General features: G+C 33.3%; 2 protein-coding genes across 13 annotated transcripts in view; one reads left to right on the forward strand and one right to left on the reverse strand.

The window, feature by feature from the left end:
• The window catches only part of LOC122570698 (MICAL-like protein 1), a 47,481-nt gene extending 37,238 nt beyond the window's left edge, over positions 1–10,243 (reverse strand). The window contains exons 1-2 of one of the 3 annotated variants that reach the window (XM_043733407.1): positions 9,811–10,243; positions 9,101–9,709 (exon numbers count right to left, since the gene is read on the reverse strand). The gene's annotated coding sequence lies outside the window, so the exon portion shown is untranslated. Of the gene's footprint in view, positions 1–4,402; positions 4,493–4,634; positions 6,405–9,100 lie in introns of those variants that run through there. The other 2 variants (XM_043733406.1, XM_043733404.1) reach the window with 2 other exon arrangements.
• A 223-nt stretch (positions 10,244–10,466) lies between these two features.
• Positions 10,467–26,313, forward strand: part of LOC122570700 (regulator of G-protein signaling 9) — a 50,020-nt gene continuing 34,173 nt past the window's right edge. For 6 of the 10 annotated variants that reach the window (XR_006317893.1, XM_043733419.1, XM_043733421.1 and 3 more), the window contains exons 1-2: positions 10,467–11,510; positions 16,994–17,211. Coding sequence is in view for 9 of the 10 variants with exons in the window: in XM_043733419.1 (XP_043589354.1) it covers positions 17,143–17,211 (69 nt within the window). In the remaining variant the exon portion in view is untranslated. The remainder of the gene's footprint in view (positions 11,511–16,993; positions 17,212–26,313) is intronic. The other 4 variants (XM_043733416.1, XM_043733414.1, XM_043733418.1 and 1 more) reach the window with 4 other exon arrangements.

Consider the following 26,313-nt stretch of genomic DNA (forward strand, 5'->3'; position numbering starts at 1 on the left):
CAAACATTACTAGTCACCTAAACGGATATATCCCCCCCCCTCTACGTCACGTTTAGGTCAAGTCCGAGTTTCCATTATATTCCCTTTCACTATTGCGCTGTAAAATTTATAGCATGCTTCATGGCATACTTACTTAATTCACAGTAACGAATATTATTGAACTATACTTAACATTAATAACTATCGATCCAAAATGTAAAATAGAAAAGCATAAATTGTTAACCTTCTTGTATAAACACACTACTAAGCTATAAAGTATCAACGACACAGTTTTAACTAGTCGTACTTTTAATCGTAATTTATCGTAATTTATAACAACAATAATATTTATACTTTTTAAACATTATCTGACATGATGAATATGACAAAATGTAATCTAACATTTAAAATAAATTTATATATCATTAATACGAAAATAAATGTACTACGATATAGTAAAGCTTTCATTATGAAAAAGGAAATTTAAATCGATTGTATTTTATAATTTATATTTTAGATAGTTGCGATAGATAATATAATTTATTACATACATTTATAATTTATAATTTCGGAATATCCTCTATCATAGGAATATAAAATTCAGTACAAAAAAATTAACGTAACAAGTTTGTAGAACATTTAAAATTTAGCATGATAAAATGACTTGACACAATTACATTCTAAGTGTATACCTACTGTGTACAAGGAAATCAGAGTACAATTTAAAATTCGTAAAACAACTATTATCCACAAAGATATACAAAATATATAAACATGCTGTGTTCTTTTACAGAAAATATACATAAGAAATAAATTTGACTGAATAAAATCAATTAATCAGATGAATTTATTAAGGCTTATTAGCACACAGGCACATGAACAGAGACAGGCACAAAGAAAGCTCCTACTAAAGGTGTCCTCGGGTAATTAATAATATTATCAATACTTCAAGGATATCAACGAATATGCAATTTGTCAATAAATATTGACAATATTATGTTGTTTTTGGTTATTTGATCCTTTTAGTTATTTTTTTATTATTTATTTAATTTCTCTATTTCGGCTTTGAATAGCTTTCAGCTATCAGCATCACGATCGTACATTAGTATTTGTTGATCCTTTTAGTTACGAACCTTGAATTATTAACAATATATATTGATAGCCTGAGAGGACACTAAGAAAGCTTAACAAATATTTTTGCATAGTAACTTAACTTAATAGTCAATATGATAATCAACGGATAATCTATTTAAAGTTACAAAAGAATTATATATTTTTGTTGCTGTTTAGAAGCGAATACCTCATTGATAACAACCATATTACTAACTATTAATTAATAATATTATTTATAATTATATATTATGCACAATCAGAGACCCAATGTAATAATTATTTTAAACATTTTTTGGATAAGATCATTGAATAAAAATTAATTTTTATTTAAGTAGAAGCCAATTATTAATAAATCTCAAAGAAATCATTTAAATGGCGAAAAATTTCTTCGATTAACGCAAACCAATATCGGCGACAAAATTTCTTTTCGTTACATACGACTATTGTCACTTATTATTATTAACATTACTGAAAATTATTATTCATTAACAACACATAAAAAGACTTAATTATAAGACCTATATATTTTATCGAACAAGAAAACGGTATGAAAATATACAATGTAAAAAAAAAAAGAATAGGATAAAAGATATTGTAGAACAGTATTTTTATTAACATTTGTATTAATATTGTACAAAGTGTAAAGAATGTAAGTGTAAAAAGAGAATCGTAGCTTGATTCTGCACTTTCAGATAGATGAAGATTTGTAAAAAAAGCTTGTGACCTTGAAATTTAAGGTCAACTTTTTATTATTGTAACATATTCTACTCATCACGGGGAAGAAAAAGTATCATGGAAACCGTGGGTTGCAAATGACCCCATCTTCCGGAAAAAAAAATGTTAAAGTTCTAATCATTCCTAAACTGGCTTTACTGAAAATATATTTATATTTATATGTTTATGTTTACATTTGTATTCGCATTTACATTTACGTCTAATAAGAGAATAGCGTGATATATCAGAGTACAGGAACGATGGAAGACCTTTACAAGTAGAAAATGTTCCGCGACAATAAGATTTTCAGCAATTAAGTTAACAATTTGGTGATCAAGAATGCACTTATAAACAAGAACAGGTTAATTATAGCCCTTGCTTATGCATATTTACTAATCAGCTTACATAAAATAGTTCGTTGAACGATCATCAGCGAATACGAGAAAAATCACAATTTTATAAAAGCAAATAGCTATGTCACTCGACGAAACTTTGGCCATTGGATGCTACGTAAGTTGCAATTATGCTTTTTGGACCGTGCTTGTGAATGCAGTAGCATTCGCAATTAACAAATGTCAGGATTTGGGCTTGCGAAAAACCATACGCAATAATTTTGGAGATTTAATCAAAAATGGGCAGGAATTATGTGCCTACGTTGTTTACAGTTCAACATTCGTTGCACAAATAAAACATCGAATTGAACGTGATTTTTATTATCTGAAGTGAAAAATTATGTGCAATTTTGAGGAGAAATTTGACCGACATGAAATGTGCGAGTTCGGGATTGTTTGAATAGGCAGAAAAACAGAAAGGAAAAAGCAAAGTAAAAAGAAAAGGACAAAGGAAGGAAGATATGCAATATACAACGATAGATTTGGAGTATCAACCTGTATCGATAGCTGCCATTTTTCTTGCATCTAGCTGCAAAACGTAAACACATTGTCAATAAAGCCAATTTAAGGATTATTAAAACTAACAATTTTTCCAAGAGATGGGATCATTTGCGAGACTTTTGCTCCTCGTGATGAACAGAATACGTTGCAATGAACAAAAAATTTGACCTTGGATTTCAGGGTCAAGGACGTTTTTTTACAAACTTTTTTTTTACAAGTGTCCACCGATCCGAAAATATAAAATCACGCTACGATCCTCCTCGCACTTACTTTCTTTACCTATACATCAATATCTTTTATTCTGTTCTTCGTTTCATATATTTTCATACCGTACCTTTTTGCTTAAAAAAATAAGTTTTATAATTAATTTTTTTGTGTTGTCAATGAATAACTAACTATCATAACTGTCAGTAATGTTAATAACAATTGACAATAATTGAATATAAACAAACAAATTTTTTGCCATCGAAAATGTTTATCGGTAATCAAAATAAAATTCTCATCATTGATAATAATTATCGGTAATCAAAAAAATCATTCATAACGGTTATACGTAATCAAAATTTATTAATTAAAGATATTAACTTTTATGCTATAACTTTTAAAATTTGTCTTATAGCGGTTAGAATGTTTGCATATAATACATAAAAAAAGGATCATATTTTAATTTATAAGTTACTAAATCGAACAAATTTGAGACTCTTGTGTAGTATTTGGACTGCAAAATATTCGGCTAGAGTGACACCGTTTAGGAGTTTTCGTCGAAGCCCAAAAAGGGGGTCGTTGTTCACGAAAATAAGGCCTAAAATATTTTAATCAACCCATTGATGTATGACATCCTTGTGAATTTTGATGGTACCTTCTTTAAAACTTGGCACTCTTAAACTATTGTATGGCTTACTCGGTATATATTAAATCGTGAGTATCGGATTAGCTTTGGATTATATTTTATCTTTCAGCCGCCGTGCCGTGAGGCGGTTTACAGTGATCGTACAAAAATCATACAGAAAGAACATTTGGAACATTGGCATTGACTGTGCCATCACGTGTTTTGTTGCTTACTGCTTGCCGTTCTATATGGTCGCGGACTTACGCCGATTTCTACAGTTACAATTTAAGACCTTTGTTGGCCAAATATGCATAAAGCCGAATTTTCAAAACTGTTCTGTTCCGTCAAAAATAACCCTCATTTTCGACTCATTAGCGACCTAGAATAGGCCCGAAGGACACATTCAGATCTAATATTACACAGTCCGAATACTATACTTTATTTAAATATAAAGTTAAATAAAAGGTTAGCATCTTTAGGACATTATTTCATATAATCTGTAATAGTTGTATATACTTATACGATTTTGTAAATACTTTAACGGGTATCTACAAACGTGAAAAAGTATCAAGTGTAAAATATATGTATATAGATATGTGTATATGTGCATTTACTGGGAATCATGTAAGTTGTAGTTAAAGGTACATCAATTAAATGTGATAAAAAGAAATAATTTTCAAATAAATACAAAGACTAAAATATTATCATTTCGTAGTGTTAAACAAAATAAATCTCAGAATATGAACGATAATATGTGTGCAGCAGTATATATGTGAACTTCACTTTACCCGTGCTAAGAGCTTTCTTTTTCTTTTTTTCAGTCGCCTCATTTGTTCTTTTCTACAAATTATTTATCCATACGGAAATCCGTTACCTTACGTCATTCGCATGACCTGTTTCTGCTTGCCACCAGCTTCAATCCTTCTGTTGGCAATGTCGGCACTCTAAGACTGCAATCTGAATTCTTCAACGAACAAAAAATGACATCATGTTTTCTTAATTCACTTGTCTTAATTCACTTCATTTCGATAAATGATCCTATTCTATGTATTTACTGTTTTTTGTGTACACTCTGATACATTAACTTATCCAATAATTTTTCTAACCTTAATGTATAAGTACAATAAATATATATCCCAAAGGAATAAAGAAAGATTTTAACTAAATAAATTTTTCAAACCAAAAGCGAACTAGCAATATTTTAGAAGTTTTGTTTATATATCTTCACTTTCACATGGAAAGCATTGATTAACACTAGTCAAGACCGGTCGAAGGCACTCCAAAACAGCATTCACACTGTGCCTGCAATCCAGTGACTGAAACGCAACGAGTAGCCGAAGTAGCATGCGTTTAATTTCACGCCACCACCCCTTGCTCTCTCTTTCTTTTCTTATTGTTTTGTTGGCTATCTTCCTCGTACATTCTAAGCTCCGCCTGTTTTACTTTCCCTTCTTCCTAACTTTTTAATAATTCATTTTTCATTATCTTCTTTTCATTCTTTAATCAAGAAGCTTGTTTCTTTCTTTTTCTTTTTTTTTATAAATGCTACGTAACATATGTACATATTACAGTTAGTTTTAAACCTATCTTTTAATATAGGTTAAGTACATGCGATTACTGACATTTGAATTATATCCAGCATGCTTTACTTTATATTTTCTCATAAATATATAATATGATATTATATATAATGTAAAGTGTATTTGAACGTGTCACAATTTTTCTAAGAAACTATATATATTTTTCTTATCTAAGATAAACTTTGCTAGCTCAGTATACATGGATTCTTTTTAATCATTTTAATGTAATACTGTTAAAAAATCATATATAAAAAGCTGATTAATTTCTAATACCTAAATATAGGTGACAATAGTACTACTTACGAAATTATTTCCAAAAATACTGTATGTAACATTTTACTTTATTTTCTGAAACTAAATATTAATTTTAATCATTACTTTTGGACTGTATATTTAAACGTATATTTACCATATATGCAATATAGAAATAAGGTAGGTTCTATATTATGATAGCAACCATATTAATATTTTAATTTCTTTCTAATAGACAGATGAACAACTTATATTAGTTATGAAAAACTTACAATATTAGTATGGTAATATCTATATTACATTTTTGTCCGCGTTTATTACGTTTACAATAGTTTTGTAACTGTTATAATTTTGAAATCTCCTTCCAATCGACAACAATAATTTATGAATTATTATCATATAAATTAGTTCATTTTTCTGTGTATATTATTACACAACATGTAATGTACAAACATTACTTACCTAATGAGTAACCTTACGGTAACAGGTATTGAAATTTATCTCTTGAATGCAATATTGTTGGATATTACAAATATATAAGAGAATTTTTTACTTATTGTGACTGTTGTATGGTGATACGTATTATTACTGATATGTGTATATGGGCCTCAATAAAAGGAAAGCAAAGTCATTTCTATATCTTGAATTATAGATATGTACAGATAAAGATTTGTTGCTCCGTGTATATCATTAGAAATGAATGAGATAATAATTTGAAGAATAGTAATAATTAAATAATAATTAAATCATAATATATAGATCACTATACTACACTAAGATCACGGAGAAAGAATATTAATATTTATATACTTGTTGATATCTTAAATTACTTAAGCTTTTTAACCTTTCATGAATCTCTGAATATATAATAGTTTGAATCATTAAAGAGATTCTTCTGTATGTTATAAACATATTATACATATACATACATGTACTGAATATTTATCTTTCATAATAGGTCAAGTTGAAAAGACAATTTTAATATATTTTATATCTTTAAAATTATTGACATTTTCATACATCAGGATTATGTAACATAAAAGAAATAAATAAAGCTAGTATTTTATTGATTTCTGATATGCAATTTTAAATTATTTTTGACAAATTTTTAAAATTTACCACATATATAAAAGTATAACATTTTCTTAATTATATATATATATATATATATAATGTATATATATATGGGACATTAGGATCTTCCATGACCACAACAGAGTTTCCTATATAAATAAGTGACTGTTTATATACATATATAATTTACATAATTATCTTTACTCCGTAAAAGATGTTTGTACTAACACTGGCGTAAAATTCAGATAAGTATGTTAAGAAAATATGAGATGACATTTGAACAGTACAAAGTTGAAGTCAATGTAGAGGAGTATAGCTTCTGAAGTGAAAGTCTATTTACCATGATTATTCAATGATGGGAAACCATTTCTGTGAGAAAGACTGTACATTGGTCCTGTTTTTAGTAATACTATATTTGATTTGAATATTGTATATATTAAGAATTTTAATAATGATAGAATAAATAAAAGGTAATTTTTAAAATGTTTAGTGATAGAATTAGCAATTGAATTAAAAATTAGAAAAAAATGTGAGTCTATTGTATGTGTACATATTTATATATTAATAAAAAAAATTGAATATTCTTAATAAAATTTAAAGCCTTGCATTTACTTCTAATCCTCAGGAATGATTGACATAACATAAACCTACTTTAATTTATAATCATGATTTGTCTGAAGAATGTTCAGTTTTTGCAAAGTTGGCAGAATGTTAGAATAATCGGAAGGTCAACACAAAATGTTTTATTAACTTAATTACTGTGTTTGTAATAGTGAAGAAAGCAAAGTGCAAATCAAGATTCTTGTAATTGCGAACAGAAATATTGACCATTTAAAACTAACCATTGCCACTTAAAAAAGCTAGAAGCCGAAGGAAAGTTCTTTAACTACTTTTAACACTTTATTTCATTGGATATTACGACTAGCCTAAAACAGATATGTTCTGGTTAAAAATGTATAGTAGTGAATAGCATACTAATGATTATAGTCAAACTGTTAATATGATTTTTATGCTCGTTTTGTAATACATGTTTGTAATTTTGAAAATGGTTATGTATTGGTCAAAATTGGAAACACTCTGGTAGCCATAAAAGATGTCGAGTAGGATTTTTCAGTTGCACAGTTTCTACTTATGAGTAAAATTTTACCAGCTTGTTTCATAACATTTTTTAGTTTTTGAAGGAAAATTATTACAATTGATATAAAATATTTCAATAACTAATAAAACTAATATTAATATTATTTAATGTTATTTAAGAAAAACTATACAGAAAAAGAGAAAATAATATGTTTATTGAGTTATTGATATAAAATTAATAGCTCAGATTGTTTATACATAATTTCTTAGTTTCTATACTAGAAAATTTGTTATACTATGAAACCTGTTAAATTTGTTACATTGCAACATTTAATTTGAAACAAAAGCTTCGAGAAAGAAATTAATTCTATATTAAAAGTAGAATATATAATGCTTTTATCTTCCATTTTATCATTATTTCTCTTATAGCATTTATTAGTTGACCAAGCGTTACCTTAAATATGTATACATCGACCAACCAACTTTACTGCTTCCTTATTGTGAAATGTGTATGCTTTGTGCAATACAAATAAAATGACTATATTCATTGTTACCGTATACTCACGACAATGTCGTTAGTTGTTAAGCATTAAGAAAATATTATGCGATGTATTATGTATCAATGTTTATATAAATAAATAATAATACTATACAATAATAATAATTGTAAAAGGAATAATGAATACATTTTATTTTAACTAAGCAATAAACTATTATAAAGTTTAAAGTAGTTATGACGAACAAAACAGATACAACAGACCGATATGAATGAACTAGTAAGCAACTGTATGAATTTTTGATTGCTAAATATATTTAGACCGATTACTTATAGTTACTGATCAATAATATTGATAAATCGAAATAAAACAGTCGTATTTAGAATATATTTAAAAATTCATTTATTAATTAAGCTTAAAATTATATAATGCTAGAAAGCATTTGATTGTATCGTCTGGTTAAGAGACGAAAGATAAACTATCAAGACACAGACCATTTATGGTGGTTGAAAAACTTCGGTACATAATATATACTAATCATTGATCAATAAGTCTGCAGAACGTACTTACAAATTCGAACAGTAGCATATGAAAGTAATATAACGTAATGCAGAGGTTTCAGACATACAGCTATCATTATTCATTATTTACTATTCTTTTAAGTTATTTAGAATCGCTCACCTACTTCGAAACTATTCTTTTTCACTACAGTATCAAGTATAAATATTTAAACATGAGCTTTTATAAATGAATGCAAAAATAACAATTAGAAATAATTATTATATAAACAATAGAAATGTTTATATAACGTTCTAAATTATTTTCAATGAAATATTTACAGTGATGTATTATATTGACCACTAACTTGAATATGATCACATCAATAAATATTATGCAATCTAAAATGTCACATCAAATGCGGGACGATTGATGATTGAAAAACATTGAGAATTAGATGTATAAATAAATAAATCTATAAAAAAGATAGTAGTCTTTTATAAAACTTTTATTTTCATGAAAATATTAATTTGGATAAATAGGGACTACCATGGAAGAAGAAGAGAATCGACATCAATACAATTGTGTACTTACACAGAAAGTAATTATAAGTAATCTGTACGTCACTGCTTCAGGATATTTCTGCACATGTGCAAAATGTTTTGTTATAGTTTCCTAGCCTCCATGATGCCATTGGTGCGTTGAGGTCAAATTATTCATTGTTAACCTTATCTTCAATTTTGCTTTAAAAAAAAAAAAAAAAAAAAAAAAAAAAATGGTATATGTTGATATGTTATTTATTCCTTTACCTTTAATTTTCTTTGTCTTCTTTTCAAATAAATATTTGCAGTAAATTCAATGGCGTATTCAGACCTATCACCCCCCGCCCCAAGAGCAATAAAATATGAGAATATTATTTCATCCCTGAAAAACTTGCTAGGCAGGTATATAATTAATTAAATAATTTGCAATAAACAATGCATATGAATCATAAAATATCATAAAAAATGACATTATATAGTACTAGTGATTTTTATATTTCAAATGCAACCGTTATTTACTAATAGGATACTTCCTGTTATATTAATGTGCTACTTTTTATGAGTATATTATCTCTTTCCAGTTCTCTGCAGTTTTCAGTTTAACTATGATAAACATCGACGTGTAGCTATAAATTTTCTTTTCAAAAGCTTACTTCATCCACTGCAGTTATTGAATAGATTTTAATTAGAATGTTTGCTATACGTTTGACTTCCGTAATATTTCGAAATGTTCCATATATTTTGTTCCTGCACTTACATTACCTGCTTTTATTATTTTCTTTATTTAGTGTCTTAGGTTTCTTAAAATCATCTTCGTTATCTTATATACTAATACAGCAATTGATTTTTCAAATACTAGTTATATTAAATATGACAACAGACCATGTATCGTGATAATAATATAATTGTACATTACATACTACTATCATTATCTTTCGACATAATATGATATAACTTAACCTTTACACATAATTATTATTATGATTGAAACGTATGGACAAAGGAAAGCTTCCGTTTTCTGACTTGTCATTTTACTTAAATCATTTAAAACCCTGTCTTTTATTTTACACGACATGCTTAATATCTGATTCTTGACTTAGATAGCACAGTTTTATCTTAAAACATTTGGCAATCATTCTTGATAAGAAGAATAATATTACAAGGAAACGTGAAATACACTTTTGTTGAAACAATCAGCTTGGAAGTTGGAACACAGGCGACCTCTGTATTGTTCAACGTACTTACATATTATATAATAACATGAGCATGTGTATATACATATATAAACTAGGATTCTCTGTATATGCGTTCATCATCGATAAAGTTCGGAATAACTCGGGCGCGCGGACTTCTCGTTCGCTGAACGAGTGACGGATCTAGCAGACGAGGAGGCTGCGGAAGCTGAAAGCTCTGAAAGGGTGCCGAGTAACCGATCCTTGGCCGAAAGTGCGCGACAACGCTCGACGAATAAGTACGAGAATATCCGAAGCTAAACTGACGATGAGCGGAGTTGTAGAGTGACGACGACGACATGTTTGCGGGGTTCGACCTCTACAAAATTGACATCGAGATTTGAATACGATATTGTTGTTAATAGATCAGCGTGATTAATAAACGATATTTTGTATCGTTAGCTGACAATGATACATCATAATATGTAGTGAAACGTGACGTGACAAATCATTTGGAAAATCAGTCAGTGGTGAGCAGAGTGAGTGAGTGAGCGAGTGTGTGTGTGTGTGTGTGAGCGCGCGCGCGCGTGCGTTTATGTGTACAATAACGTGTTATATCTCGAGAAACGTGGGCAATTTATATATGTATGCAGCAGTAGAGAAACGTGCGTGCGTGCGTCTGCGTGCGTGCGTACATACAGTGTATACGTATGTGTATATATGTGTTTATCACGCGTAAGAGCTTTGTAGGTACACATACATACACACAAACGCGCGCGCGCTCGTATACACAGATATATAATAGGAAGAAACGTAGCGAAGGTGTGTAGAGGCTGGCAAATCGTTTTCCGACCGCTGACCAGTTTCACAACAATCATTTCCTTTTCTTCCTTTTTTCCCTACTACATAGCCTATTTCCCTCTGTATCTGTCCCCCCACTTTGTAACCGCGAATATCTCCTGATATTCGTCTGGCCGACAGTGACCGCCGTCGCGGCGTCGCGTCGGTGTCGTCAACGGTCCCGTTGAAAATATGCTTGGCATAGAAGCGTTAGCGGCATCAGTGTCGTGGTTGGTACTGGTGCTAGCGTTGGTACTGCTGGTGGTGCTAGTGCTGGTGTTGAGAATGGTCTAGCGCGGGTGTGCGCGCGCGGGTGCTACCTCGACACAGTGCGGACGGTGGCTTTAGATTCGAAGCTGCGGAAGAAAGGCCGCGAACTCGGCCCTGCTTCGATGGCCTGATATACACTACGAGACGCGTATATGAAGCTACACTGCCCTGACTCGTCGAGTGAGTACTTTAATTATCATTGTGTCAATAGATTTTTGACTTAAATCAATCTTAATGATCAACCTTTAACCAAACTCGATACTTGTCAGAACTTTTGTTTTTCTTTCTTCCCCTTTCAACACTGTCAATATTACATTCGTCCTTGTCGATAAGAATTCCGTAAGTTTCCACGCGTATTACATGTCTGTGTCAAGGATGTTGCAATCATTACGCGTCTCCATCGACCAATTTTCATCGTATTTATCAATTAGTATCATCGATATATGTGCTTTCCATGTTTGTTACTTCTTCGATATTCTCTTTTTCTCTTTCAATCTCTTTTTTCTTTTTATTATGTTTTGTTTCGCGATCAACTGTCAGCTGCCCGCACCAACTAGTCGGTGAAATGATTAAATCGAATATACTATAAATTTACTGAAAAGTGATTTTTACGCGCAGTATTACGATTAATATGTTGCAATTATATAGATATATCGCGTGACTTTTTTTTCTCTGGAAAATTTTCCTCTCAAGAGGAAAGGTGGAAAAATGAGTCGGAAAATATCGTACGAAGCAGCTGCAATAAATATCGACCACATATTCTGACGATGAACGAAAGCTTAAAGAAAGTGAACCGGGTCACGACGCAGTTTCTCGACGCGCATTTCGAAAATGGATAGAATATGGAAAAATTTGTAAAGCGTAATGTTGATCGCAAAACATTATTAATAAAAAATTGACACCAAAGTTTCATCAATATTACGCATTTGCATTTTACCGATTTTGGACACATAATATGCATAATAATACTTTTGACTATTTCGAAATCCAACTATTTATGGTTGTTAATTCGTGGTACTAATACTAATATAAAGTATATATTATTCTTAAGGTTTCTTATTAGCATACATTTCAAGATTGTAAGCATTGTTATTATTACCGGTCTGTATTTGCTATCGTCATTGCTATAGTAACGATTCAACGAAAGTCAAACGATGCGAATGTACTTCCGTATTATTGAGCTACATGATTGTCCGCGATTCCCTCTATCCCTCTTCATTATTGCTGTCTATTATTTATGATCTGTACATAATACGTAATATGCAAATAATATCAATATGATAAAAAGATTATTGAGATGTGTTCAGGATTACTTTTGTCTCATGGTTTAAGGTAAACAAGTTTAAAATAATATTTAAATTTACGTTTGTAGTGTCATGTATATTGCGTGCGAAACGCATGTCTTGCAAAAGTTCAAGTTTGAAAATAATCATGTATTCTTTAGTAATTAAGGAGATGAGATATTTTTTTCGACATCAATCTTCAGCGATAAGTTCAAACAAAAATTATTATGCATTTTGTATTTTAATTGCAACGTGTCAATAAATAATGAGAGCTATATCTGTTAAGAATTGGAGACTATGTAGCTACATGTTACTGTAAATTGCTAATATTTTTATGAATATTTCTTTATGTTGAACAAAATGATATAGAAATCCGTTAATTTAATAAAATATTTTTCTACACTCTAGGTTGATAATGTAGTAAACACACACACACACACACACACACACACACACACACACACACACACAAAAGGGAGTATGCTTTGTTTCTTTGATATAATTTTGAGTGATAAGGACACCGAAGGTGTGAGACGTTGCTTACTTTTTATTATTATTTATTATACATATTTCTGGTTTAGAGCGGTTTAGAACGAACTTCCGGTTTTACATCTTTTATTTCATACATACATCCCTTACTTCCTATGTTATCTCACGCACTCACGCCCTCCTCGTTCATCCTTCTTCATCTACGATTTCATTCATATCATATGCATTCTGTCTATAGACTATTTTAAAATTTCAGTGTTTATATATAACATAAGGCCTATTATACTACTACTTAAATCTTTCCTTTGCTCTCTCTTCCCATCATATTGTTCTTCCTGCTAACCAATTCCTTCTCGGTGTTCAATATTCCTTTCTATCCCACTTTGGTTTCCAAGATTTTTAATACAAATAAAAACAGATTAATTTAAATGTATAACGAATCAAGATACAATAAGGAGTAAAATCTCATATTTATCAATTAAATGAATTCTAATTACCGAATTACGTTTCTATCGCAAATACTTCAATGATACAATCAACAAAATTCTTATACCTACATCACACATCGTGCACAAGTATTTCGGCACTGAATAGAATCTAATCAAAATATTTATATTCTTATTTCTACTATTAATGCTTTGCTTCTTGCCATAAGAGGGGTCAAATGTTCTGCTAGAATGAAACTAAAACAAGGAATAGATTTGTATCTGAGTCAATTAAATTCTATATTTATTTCTAATAAACCGCTGGCATTAGAAAAGTCTATGTAGACTTTTAGAGTGTGGTTGGAGACACATATCCCAATCATTCTAAGATCTAAGCATTGAACAGATGCACTTTAAGTCACTTTTAGCTAAGGTGTTTCTGTACTGGTTCTTCTTAATGAATTGAAAAATTTAATGAAATTACTGACCTTACCTTTTTACCGATTTCGAAGCCCTTAAAATATGTTGTCAAGATCATCATTCTGAACAACTTCTTCCTATATATATGAGTGGTCGGTTCTAGTTTTCAAAACATACACAAAGGTATTTTTGGTATCATGTATGCCGCGTAAAGCTGTCGATGTATTACCTTCTGATGAATTTTGACGGATTATTTTCGTATTTTCATAGTGACGTATAAGCAGTGAAAAAAATAACAAAAGTTCCAGTTACTGAATTTCAAATGCAAAGGAGTAGGTAGGATTAGCTATTTAAGTAGTGGCGGCCCGTGGGCAATACCGATAATGGTGCGCCTACATTAACACAGTTATAATTTGTGCACATATATACGTACATAAGCAATAATTATAATATCTAATTTACAATTTTGTATAAAATACGGTACAAGCGATCGTGTGGTGATTCTACATACAAAAATAAGTGAAAAAAGAATAAAAGTTTTTCCTTTAAGACTTCGTTTCTGAGAAAAACGTGTCTGAAAACCCATCTGGTACCCATACTAATTAATTTTTTTCTTCCTTTCCTGATTAATAAAAGGATACTTAAAAAGTATTAACGTTATTCTCATTTATAAAACCATTTAAATTAAATACAGAATAAAGGAAAATAATAATCGATATGGCGGATAAGGAAACAACAATAAGGAAGCAAATCGTGACATTGTCCATGTTTAATAATACAGACACGAACAGAAACAAAAATTTCATAATTCGAAGTTTCCAGTTAACCGTTTGCGGACAAGGCCGCTCGGCGAGCGAGCGTCGCTGTGGACGAGAGGTATTGGCGCGCGCAGTTGAGAAAATATACACGTTGAACGTTTGCGTTATTCAATGTCGAGGCTTGTATTATTTTCTTCAATATTTAGTTCATCATCATTGTCACTATTACTAGAAATGTTGAAACGCCTGAGCCGATTCATTGTTGAACGAAGTTCGTTTCCACTGTCTAAAGCATTGTCGTCGTCTTCTATCTTGTCAGGTTCAAAATAATGTTCGTCATCACTACTATCACTATCGAACATGTTCTGGAACTTTTAGGCATCGTGTATAAGGTATTATAAAAAATATATAAAATATATAATAAGCCTTCTGATTCATCTGGTAATGCCATTGAAAGATTGAAATTCGTTCTGACTCGACCATCATTCTCCACCGCGATTTTACGTTAAACGGAAGATAAGATTTCTAAAGATCTATAATTTTCATAACATTAATACTGTTTAGTTTACTATACCCATGCGTAAATACGAATAAGATTATCGCTCAGAAAAATAGACGTACGTCAATCACTTCAAAATAACTGTCCGGAACTGTGAACAGATTCGGGCGGCTATATGCCGACACACGTCCGCAACGGTAAAAAAAGACTTGAGCGGCTATTTACCGACGCTCGTCCGTAAAGAGTTAATATACGGGTGGTACCTGATAGGTTTTCAGACTCATTTTTCTCGAAAACAAAGCCTTAAAAACGAAAAAATGTTTTTTTTGTACGTGGAATCACCACCCGCGACCATTTGGACCATGATTTCGAAGACACTGTGTATATGGTACCAAACATGGTTTCGTGTATAACTCGGAAACTAAAATCGACCATTCTATATATGTATAGGAAAAAGATTTTAAAAATGGTGACTTTGACAACATATTTCAAGACCACTGAAATCGATGAGGAGGTAACTCACTCAGTTCACCAAAAATTTAATCAGAAATTAAATTTAAATTTTCTAATTTACGTAAATAAATCTAATTTACTAAATTGAACAGTATGTAGATCGGATAATTTCGATAAAAAATTTATACAGTGTGTCCTATCTAACTCTGTCATTCTTAATTACCTCTGTATTTGTCACGATAAAGAAACGTTACGAGAGAAAGTTATTGTATTTCAAGGGAGAAATTAGATTATAAATGTGAAGATCATCTTAAGGTTAAATATTCTAGGATTTTAATAATAGTAAGGTTTGTTTAAATGGAATATCCTTTTCTTTCGTTTCCTACTAAAAAGTTGAGATCAAAACTCATCCAACCATGTCCCATGATCTTGAAACAACCTATCGCTGAAAACTTCGTAAGTAAATGATTAAGGTGGAAACAAAAAATGAATTACAGAAACGAAATAAACACTTTAATCATACTATTTATTAGTTTAATATGTGCTCAATTTTTCGATAACGGCTGCAGGCATAAAAATCCGTATTTTCAACGCATGTGCAATGTGCAAGTATATCTTCGGATACAATAAAAAGAGCTAGCTAGTCATGCATTAGTTTTACGCCGTAGTAAGTGTATTGAATTTGGAGGACAACATTCTCAGCTCACGGTAAAATAATGCAACTAAGACGTTTATTTTGTTTCTGCAATTAATTTTCTGCGAACTTTCATCTCAGTCAATTTCTTGTCAAATTTTCGACTCAGATCGTATCAGGGCCATAGTATAGGACATGAGTGGGGTTAGGATGCGTATTGATTTCACTTTTCTAATATAAACAAAAAGTTAATTCACTCTACTACTCAAAAGCTGTCAGAAGATACGACCTTCAGATGACATTCACTCTTGTAACTTAATTTTTCTTCTGAAATACAACAGCTACTTCTCGAAACATTTTCTTGTATCGTGACAACTAAGAGAGTAATTAAGCATATATAAATGTTTTGAATTTAGCGATAAGACGATGTGTGTATCGGTAAAAGAAAATTGTGCCATATACATAATGTTTGTTAAACAGTGAAAGATTTTTCTGTGCGATTTGTTTCTAACCATTCATTGTATTAGTTAAAATGGAGAACTACACAAAGCTCGCCTCATTTGTTAGAATCATCAGCCAGCGCATACCGATAAAGTTGAAGTATTAATTAGCTTTGTTATAAGTAGTATTGTAATTAAGCTTAAAAATATGAAAATTATGTATACGCACAATGTGAAATGAATAATTCGTTACAAATTTCAGTGGGCGTGCGGGGGTGACTGGAGTGATGGGATGGGGCTAGAGCCCCATGGAGTTCGGGTAGACCCGTCTCCAGCCCAACTCCCCAGCCCCCTCCGCCATCGATATCGCCACAGCTCCTGTCAGCGTCGCAGAGGGCCGCCACGATCGCGATGGAGGCCTCTAATAATCAACAACAGAAGAAGGAGCCACGCGTTCACAGGCCTTACGCCTTCGACAAGGTTTATGAATTTCTTATTTACACATTATGGATAGAGTACTAGCTGCATTATTTAAACTTGATTCAGAGTACGCATATTGATATTACTACAAAATCTTCCAGTCATTTTTCATTTTATCAAATATCGTTTTACGACTTAACACCTAGCCAATCGAATAGGGAGATCTCCCCTCTGTAAAGCACATCGTTGCGTGACCGAACGGGGAGATCTCCCTTTTTGACTTTTGCAACGCGTTCTTTTTTTTTTGTTTTGTTTTTATTATTATCAGTTATTGTTTACCTGGAATTGTTCCCAATTAATTGCACCACTTTTTCTGCTTTTATAAAGTACAGTATATAATAAAATACACCAATTTAGTGGTGTTAAAATTAATTACAAAGTTATACTATCAGTTATGACTAAGTAAAGTTATAATCGATCGATACCACATTGTAAAAAGATATTAAAATGCATTATGAATTTTTAATTTAACGTTCAAGTCGTGTTATTTATCTTTATTCATCCTTAATGTTTTTAATCTTACCTATATCTTTTTATACTTATAATATATCCTTTTTATTTGACGTTTTGTATAAACAATATGTGAAATCGTTAAATAAAATCATTACCGCAAAGTATAATTGACCACCTAAATAATTTTTAGACTTCTTTGTTTTTTAAGTTTTTTAGTCTTTGATACTTGGAAAAATACGCGGTGGACAGCGTTATAGGTTGGGGTTAGGTTATAAGCTTGCTTGTCCGAGCGCGATGGGAAACGTATAGCTCGCTGTGGCGCGCGCGATTGGCTAAGTGTTAATAATTAAGTTGAAAAATTTTAAGAGTGTCTATGCTTACGGATATACATAGGATACACAGACGCGCGCGCGCGCGAAGTTACTAGAGGTGTGCGGTTCGCCCCGAGTATATATCGAGATCCTGAGCTTCGGAGTGGGCCGAAAACAGTTCAGGCAGGGTCTGGCGGGATTTTAATACATTAGAGGTATGCGAATACACGTATCGGGATTGCAACGAGTGGAGAAAAGTTTGGGCGGGATCTTGGTACATATGTACATATAGCCGTGTTGCTCGTATTCCTGACTCGGACGCCGTGAGGAAGCCGGTTATAGGTCTAAGTAATAAACAAGGACATAATTTGTCATTATTTAACGAAAGCGTTGCTGGATACCGCGAGGTAACTGAATTTGTAAAAAGGTAATCCGAATCCAAACCCAGTATGTACATTGTTGGTATTCACTTTTAATTCAGTTATAAGTTGTAACAGACGTCTTTTACAGCCTAGCATATGAACATTGTACATGAGATCTTTAATCTCGCCTGACCTCGTTTATAGACAGAAGATAAGCGACCGGCAACCGGCAATCAATACCAGACGTACAATTATAAGCAGGATTTACTGTAGCGGTATCGTAGTTTCTTACAAATATTTCGGAAAGACCGGCTACGTGAGACCTCTGGTTATATGTATAGGAAAATGTGTAATTGTTGATATCTCATTTACCTCGCTAATTCCGAGTTTTGTATATTTGCGTAGAATTCAGCATTTTGAACAACTTTTTTCTCTACATATAACTGCTGCTAGGTTTGCAAGATATTCACAAAGAACTGTTACTACCGCTACGGTGTACTCTGCTTATAATTGTGCGTCTGTATATACTGTACAATAGCATATGCATCGATATTGGTTTCCGGTCGCCTTACGGCAGCTGAATAAAATGGTATATAGTCTAAACCTATATAAACTATAAAAACAAAAGACAAGAATCATGTTCGAGTTAGGTCTCTTTTCCACTTGTTACGTCGAATGTTCTGACAGACAAATTTTTTGCTTATGGAAACACTGTTGTAAGCAAACTTTTACCGCGTTTGGAAAATTTCAAAATGCACGTTGTTTGTCGAAATTATTACGAGGTTGTGTACCATCTGAGCGTTACTAGACAAATGGTAAAAAGTTAAATCTTTCTGTTAGAAGTAACCAATGGTCTCTGATCGAGCCGTAAATCACGTGTTATTTTGAATCTTCATGAATGAATGAAATCGAACAAAGATCAACTTAATTTCTTTTTTCAACGGGATCATATGTTTTTTAACACATTAATCGGTCTATCATGGCATTCCTTATAAAAAGTTTTTAACCTATATACATATTTATGTCGAAAAACTATTAGTAGTAAATAAAAAAGTTCTTCGATAGGTTGAAAAACAGAAATAAAATTATTTAATTCTGGACTTCTGTCAAATATTAACAAGCAGACATATTACGGTAGAAAATTCTTCATCATTGTGATATTAATTATTTCTATTAAAGATATTATAGATCGTAGCATTACGTATTATTATATAATAATGTGATCTAGCATTATAAGTTGATAGTGTTATATATTAACACATCCTTAGTGGGGAATCCTCACATTCTAACAACAAAATGACGTTCAGTCGCGCATGATTGTTCTGCACGTGGGTATAGCATGTATGTATTCCATATCCGTGCTTCGTAATCGCGCGCGATTAGTCTGTTGTCACGTAGGAGACACAAGAAGTCATGAAATTGATAGATCCACCGGTGATCTCGCGTCGTAGTTCGAACGTTTTACAAGTAAAAAAATTTGAACTGTAGATATGGTAATAAAATTTATTGTACAAATCCAACAGAATGACGGTTCGGTGTGTTAGAACAAAAAAGGTGTTGAATGTTGATTTGAGAGGGTTCTTATACTAAGGTTTGGTCCCTGTGGAGGGGTTATCATCGGGTGTATATCAGACGCGGCTATTCTGTTACTATCTGGTTATTATTTCGATGGCTGTGGCATGCAGGATGTTTTATCTACTCTATAACTGCTTCTGAACGTGTGACACTGTCGTAGTGACTCGCGCCTTGACTTGGCAGTCAGGTGCGATTCGTGGTCGCGGCGATGCGAATAAAAATGATGTCATATTTAACTACGGGGAACAGCGAGTAATTTCAACATAGACATAGAAATTCTTCAATGATTCCAATCAAAACTCTAAGATCTCTAATAGATGCACTTTGGTATGCTATCAACGAAACAATACATCGCGACCTCATGATACCTACAGTTAGAGAAGAAATATCCAAATTCAGTAATAAATGTAACATAAGAGTTAACAACCATCAAAACCCATTAGTTACTCAATTACTTGACACGACGGATCAGCTCCGCAGGCTAAAAAGACACCACTACCCTCTAGATTTAAACATTAGATTCAGCTAGAATCAAACATACGATAATCACTTATTATTCACGTTCATACCACGTATTATACCACGCCAGAATAATTTACTTATAATTCTCAATGAGAATTGACTGTAAAATTCTTTCAAAAGAAAAAAAATATTCGATAATGGATTTTGTAGTCGTATGATTGTAAAGTCAAGCCACGGCATTCTTAAATATTCATAATGCCCATCAGGGGCGATGAAAGCGAAACCGCTTTCTTGAATTTTCATGTATTGGTATATGGCGGACTCCCGGCACCACATCCAATATAGAAAGGTATTTCCTTGTCCTAGACGATCAAGTTAATCATCGATCCGTGATGAAGTATACCGATCCTTTACTGTTGTAGGATTTAAAGCTCGGTAACCTACGCATAATCTATCATTTCCATCTTTTTTCTTTACTGATATAATCGAGCTCGTATACGGTGATTGTCTGTGACGAATTGACGAATAATTTTCATTTCTAATATTCTTCGATCCTTGATTATTTTACGTACCATCTCATGTTGGGATAAGTTATTGGTATCTCTGTGATCGTTCTAATATATTTCTCCGGTATTTACCACGCGAATCTTGTCATCTGTAATTACTAATATTACTAATTACTAATATTCTGTGGCGGCACTCGACAACACAAATACCGCCACTCGACACTAACTACAGTCGGGCGACGGCAGCGCAGTGGTTAGCGCCTTAGGTTACGAACGTTCGGAACCCTTGTTTCTTATCCCGGCGATCGGAGTCCGAATTTTCTTCCACGATTCTTAAGTAGGAAGAAAATACAGCAGTACCCCAGCAGCGACATCTACAGCCAGCAGCAACTATTATCACGAACAACATATATCCGCCTCAATTCCATCAAAACGTAATACAATTCTTCTTTCACTTTTGATGTGACGTTTGAACAAAGTTAAATAGTTTTCCAATCCAATGCAAATAAATATATCCAAATACATTTCTGGATGTATTTCTTCTTTTTGTTTAAACGGACGTCAAACAATTCAGTCCCGTATCATTGATGTTTTGAAAATTAAATCCGTATCAGAGATGGTGTTTACTTGTAGTATAGCTTCGTACAATAATTCTCTATTCGGTACAATGTAGAATGTTTGAAGTATAGATTTTGCACCATGTACAATCAACGTTGTTTCGGTTTTTGTAAATTATACCTTCAATAATTCCACATAACATCTATGTGCATCGTTCATAACACCCTTCAATTTTTCTAACACTTCCTTCCCGTGGTGAAAATTGTTGAGGTTGACTGATAGAGGAACGAGTGGATGAATTTGTAATAGAAAAATATATTGAAATAAATAAAGGTATAAGTATAAGTACAGGTATAGTGTATACTGACCCAGATCTTCATTCTTACAGTGTTATAGTACAATGGGAAGAAGAATGATAGGGAGCACGTTCATATACTTATAGCAAAGGGCATTACCAAAAAGTTAATCTTGTAGCTCTAGCTGAAGGCTACGAGAAACAGCAATAGAAATCTACTTTAGCTCTTTTGTTTCTAGATCTTGTAACCCAAAACAAAATTTATATCCAAGGGCACAATAACATGGATCTCTCCTTATTTCGAATTTTTTGTTTCACTAAATTCTATTTTCTTCGTAACAGTGGTCTCCATATACAAAAGAAAAGGTGTAGAGTTTTTCTTGAAGTAATTACTTCAGTAAAAAATATGATGTGGCTGAATCTATCAAGGTTGTGAGATATAGGGCGTGAAGGGTGCTGAAGGACTACTTTGGCATTACTTTGGTATTACTTTAAAATAGTGCGTTTATCGATGTTGTCTCGAACTCTACTTGTCGACTTTACTGATCCGTTGCAACGACTAACTTCCTTGCAACTTGACTCTTGACTCTCGACTGACTAACTACCAACTGAGGTACTGAAGGCATATCGATGAGCCGCCGTTAGGCCTATTGAATTTTCCGATCCTTTCGACCTGTCAGCACTTATGCTATATCGCAACACTGTATATATTTCGTCGGTCTTTCCGCGATACTATAATAAGGAGCAAAGAAGCCGCTGGAAAGAGAATCATTGTGTCAGGACCGCGAAACGCGTCGCGTTTGTCACGTAAAATCACAAGTCACAACTCAGATTATATAAAAATAACAAGGTTGAGACGAAACACAACTATTAACTTTCTTTTTATTACACTTTATTATGCACTTAATAGTCACAATTGAGTATACACTGAATAGACACGTATAAATTACACTTTACTCTAGCAACTTTATATAAATTAAGTAGGCGACTGATCTGAAGGGTAGAAACCCGGTAAAGAGATATTAACTGTTCGAAAGATGAAAAATCAGTCAAGTTTGGTGACGATGTTGTGGCCGAGGAAAGCTAGTGATGGGTGGGTCTAAGGACACGAAAAAAGCTGATTTGTTAAGGACAAGTTTTCATTAGGAGAGCGAGGGGAATAGACTTCGCTGTCAATTGGCTGATTTTCTAGGTTGGTGGGTGAGGAAGGGTGCTAACCGCCCTTGAGAGAAAGTTGCTAACGGAAGATACCGAACGTGAGAAAGCTAACTTTCCCGTATCTTCCCGTAGTAAACAAAAATGTAAAGAACACACGAAATAAAAGATGCTTGTTTATGGTCTGAAGGACCTTAACCATGAAAATGCCCAGATTTATGGTGGGTCCTTAAGAATATGTAGGGTACGCAGCAAGGATGTGTAGACATCTGGTTGCCACCTTGCCCTCGGTGTGCGATCTGGTCTCTGATGTGGATTGCGATGTGGTTGATGTTGCACGTTCGTCGTTAGTCGTAATTTTAGCAAGATGACGGTTACAAAGGCCTTATGCCGCTACAGTTGAAACAACGTAGTCTCGTGTAGTTAATCGTGTAACGTGCAGACGACCTGTCTGAACTACCTTGATTTCTCTCTTCTTCATAGCTTGCTGTTTATATCGACACCTTTTATCATTATGACCAATTTTGTTGCAGTCATAACACCGTTGCAATTTTGTAACTTCAGAGTCATCTTTTTTTTTCGTTTAACACTATCAGGCTATTTGTCTGTACGTGTGGCATTCTCTTCTATCTATAATTTTCTACATCTATAACAAGAAAGCGTCTCGCTGAGCCGGATTATAATTTCAACAATTTGCTCTTCGCATATTTTTTATCTTGTTTCTTTTAAAGGAAAATTTTTTCCATCGCGTATTCTGCATACGTATCATATTCTTGACTGATCAACGATGCAGCTTTCAAAAAATCGGTACACAAATTCCGACACCTCGGAAACGTGGCTAATAGCACAATCTCTACATTTCGTATAGTCATTTTGCCGACCTTGCCAAAAATCGTCAAGATTTTTCTAACTGGCTTTCATCATTCAATTTCTGTTAGCTATTTTTTATTAATACACTACGTCACTCCATTTCAATATTTCCTGCTAAATAGGCAGAGACCGCGTCTATTTTAAACTGTATATCTCGAATTTTTCTTCGTCCACTACTATTCTGACTCATATTGGGCCTAGATCAAGCCCATTTCTAACGATAGCAGTTATATTCAAGATCAACATTTCAAACTGTTTAATCATTTCTTTTGCAACCAGAAAATTCTATTTCCGACTCGTTTAACGCTCTGAATGTTATTAAGCTCTGTTTTTTTTTTCATTTTTTCCTTGTCTCTCCTTTGCTAATCGCCAATTAAACTTCGCTTCCGTAACTTACCTTTTTGAAAAATTATAGCCTTGAAACTGTTGACGCTAACATATGCGTACGTTATAAAAGCATGTACGTGTCACGTCGAAGACGCGGGGAGTGATGAAATTAAAAAATCACTGGTCGTTTCCTCGCGTCGTTCGAGTGATTTCGCACAGGTTTAAACGTTTTACGAACAAGATAAGAAAAATTCAGACTTTAGATATAGTGGCAGAGTTTATTACGTGAATTCAACAGAGCGACGGTTAAGAATGTTAGAACAGAGTGTCTCGAGAGCTGATTATAGGAAGGACTATATAATACTGTAGTAATGACTCTTATGGAGAGGGGGAGGGGGGGGAGGGAGTGTGTGTCGCCGGGGCCCAGGCCAGAGGTGGACATGCTGGTTACTTGTTTTCTGACACTGGGACATCGTCTACGACGTTGTTGTTTCGATGGCCTGTGGGGGATTGAGGGTTAAAAGTGTTGTCCGTGATAGGTGCGCAACCGCCTAGTGTAGTGTAGAGTGTGCCCGCTGAGATAGGTCCGGGCGGCCGGTGTAGATGTCGCTGCTACTGGGGTACTGCTGTATTTTCTTCTTCTTATTTTAGAATCGTGGAAGAAAAATCGGACCACGGGTGCCGAGATTTGAAACCCGGGTCCCGAACGTTCGTAACTAAGGCGCTAACCACTGCGCTGCCGTCGTCCGACACTAGTTAGTGTCGAGTGGTGGTATTTGCTTGTCGAGTGCCGCCACAGGATGTTCGTTAGGCCTTCTTGGTTTTTCTATTGCTAATTTATGGCTCTGTGACAAAGGAATAGACATTTCCTCTTCCATCTTCTTGATTTTACTAGAGTGCGGCGCGAACGGCGATTTATTCAACTGATGTATTGCGTCATAAGAAACATTCTGAGCTTTACCAGATCGGTATTTCAGAATCTGAGACACAAAGTCCCATTTAACGTCACTTCTATTCCGTTCTTAGTCAATGGTTAATAATGTTTATACTGCCCGTTCATGCGTATGCTCAAGTCGAAGTGGGATCACGAAACTTTTGAGAACCCGAACAATACGAACGTTTTTTGGTCCGTTGTTATGAAATGACGTACGCTCGTGTGCTTGTTATAACATGTTTATTACAAGGTTCGAGGTACATTCAGAAATTTAGGGGTACCGAAGAGACGTAGCCTCGTAGGCACTCGTAGGTTAGAAAATAAGCTAAAAATCTACAAAGCGATAATAAAACCAATTTGAACGTACGGAATACCACTATGGGGGACAACAGCAGCAATGAGCCACATAAATAAACTAGAGTCGCCACAATCGAAGATACCGAGAACAATAGTCAACGGCCCATGGTATGTCAGAAACGAGGATATACGCAAAGAATTAAAAATAGTAATTGTCAAAGAAGAAATCGGCAGGTACGCAGAAAAATACAAGGAAAGAACGGCAACACATCCAAACCAGTTGGCTGCTGAAACGAGCAAAACTCTCATAGAAAGAGGACTAAAAAAAAAAAAAAACACTGACCTCACTAAAGAAATAAAATAGTCAATCTCGAAGATGGTATTCCCGCCGGGGGTAGCCATCCATATGTTATTTAGCAATTAAGCTAGAAAAATTTACCAAATGTCTAGCTGGACAAATTGCGAGGTGCAAATTAAATAATAAAAAAGAAAAAAGACTCGTAGGTTTACTTCTGGCTTGGGGTACTTTTGGATCCACTATTTATACTTCTATTGTCTCCCAAAAGTGACGCGAATCGCTCGTAGGCGGGAAAAAACAACTGGCGAAGAGAAGACGGCTGCTCAAGCCATCTGTATTCCCAACACCAGATTGACGACGCCAATTATCCTTTTATCTAGGATAGCATTGTCTAGATAGAGTACAGATAGATTGCTCGGTACCACATTTTTACTTTAAGTCAAACGGCACCAATTATCTCTTTACCTGGGATGGCGTGGCGTGGCGTGGCGTGGCTAGGCTGTACGTCACTTAACAACGCCCCAATTTCGAACATACGTGTACTCGGGCATCTCTAGTATTTACATTTATGTACCGCTGATTATGAAAATGTTCAAGGTTACGTTCTTTTCAAGATATTTAAATCATTACGTTTTTTCGAGTAAAATATCTAAAATACTTAATCAAATTTATCAAAATGTAATGTGCATTATGAATAAT

The sequence above is a fragment of the Bombus pyrosoma genome, linkage group LG9 (genome assembly GCF_014825855.1).
Source record: "Bombus pyrosoma isolate SC7728 linkage group LG9, ASM1482585v1, whole genome shotgun sequence".
Lineage (NCBI taxonomy): Eukaryota > Metazoa > Arthropoda > Insecta > Hymenoptera > Apidae > Bombus > Bombus pyrosoma.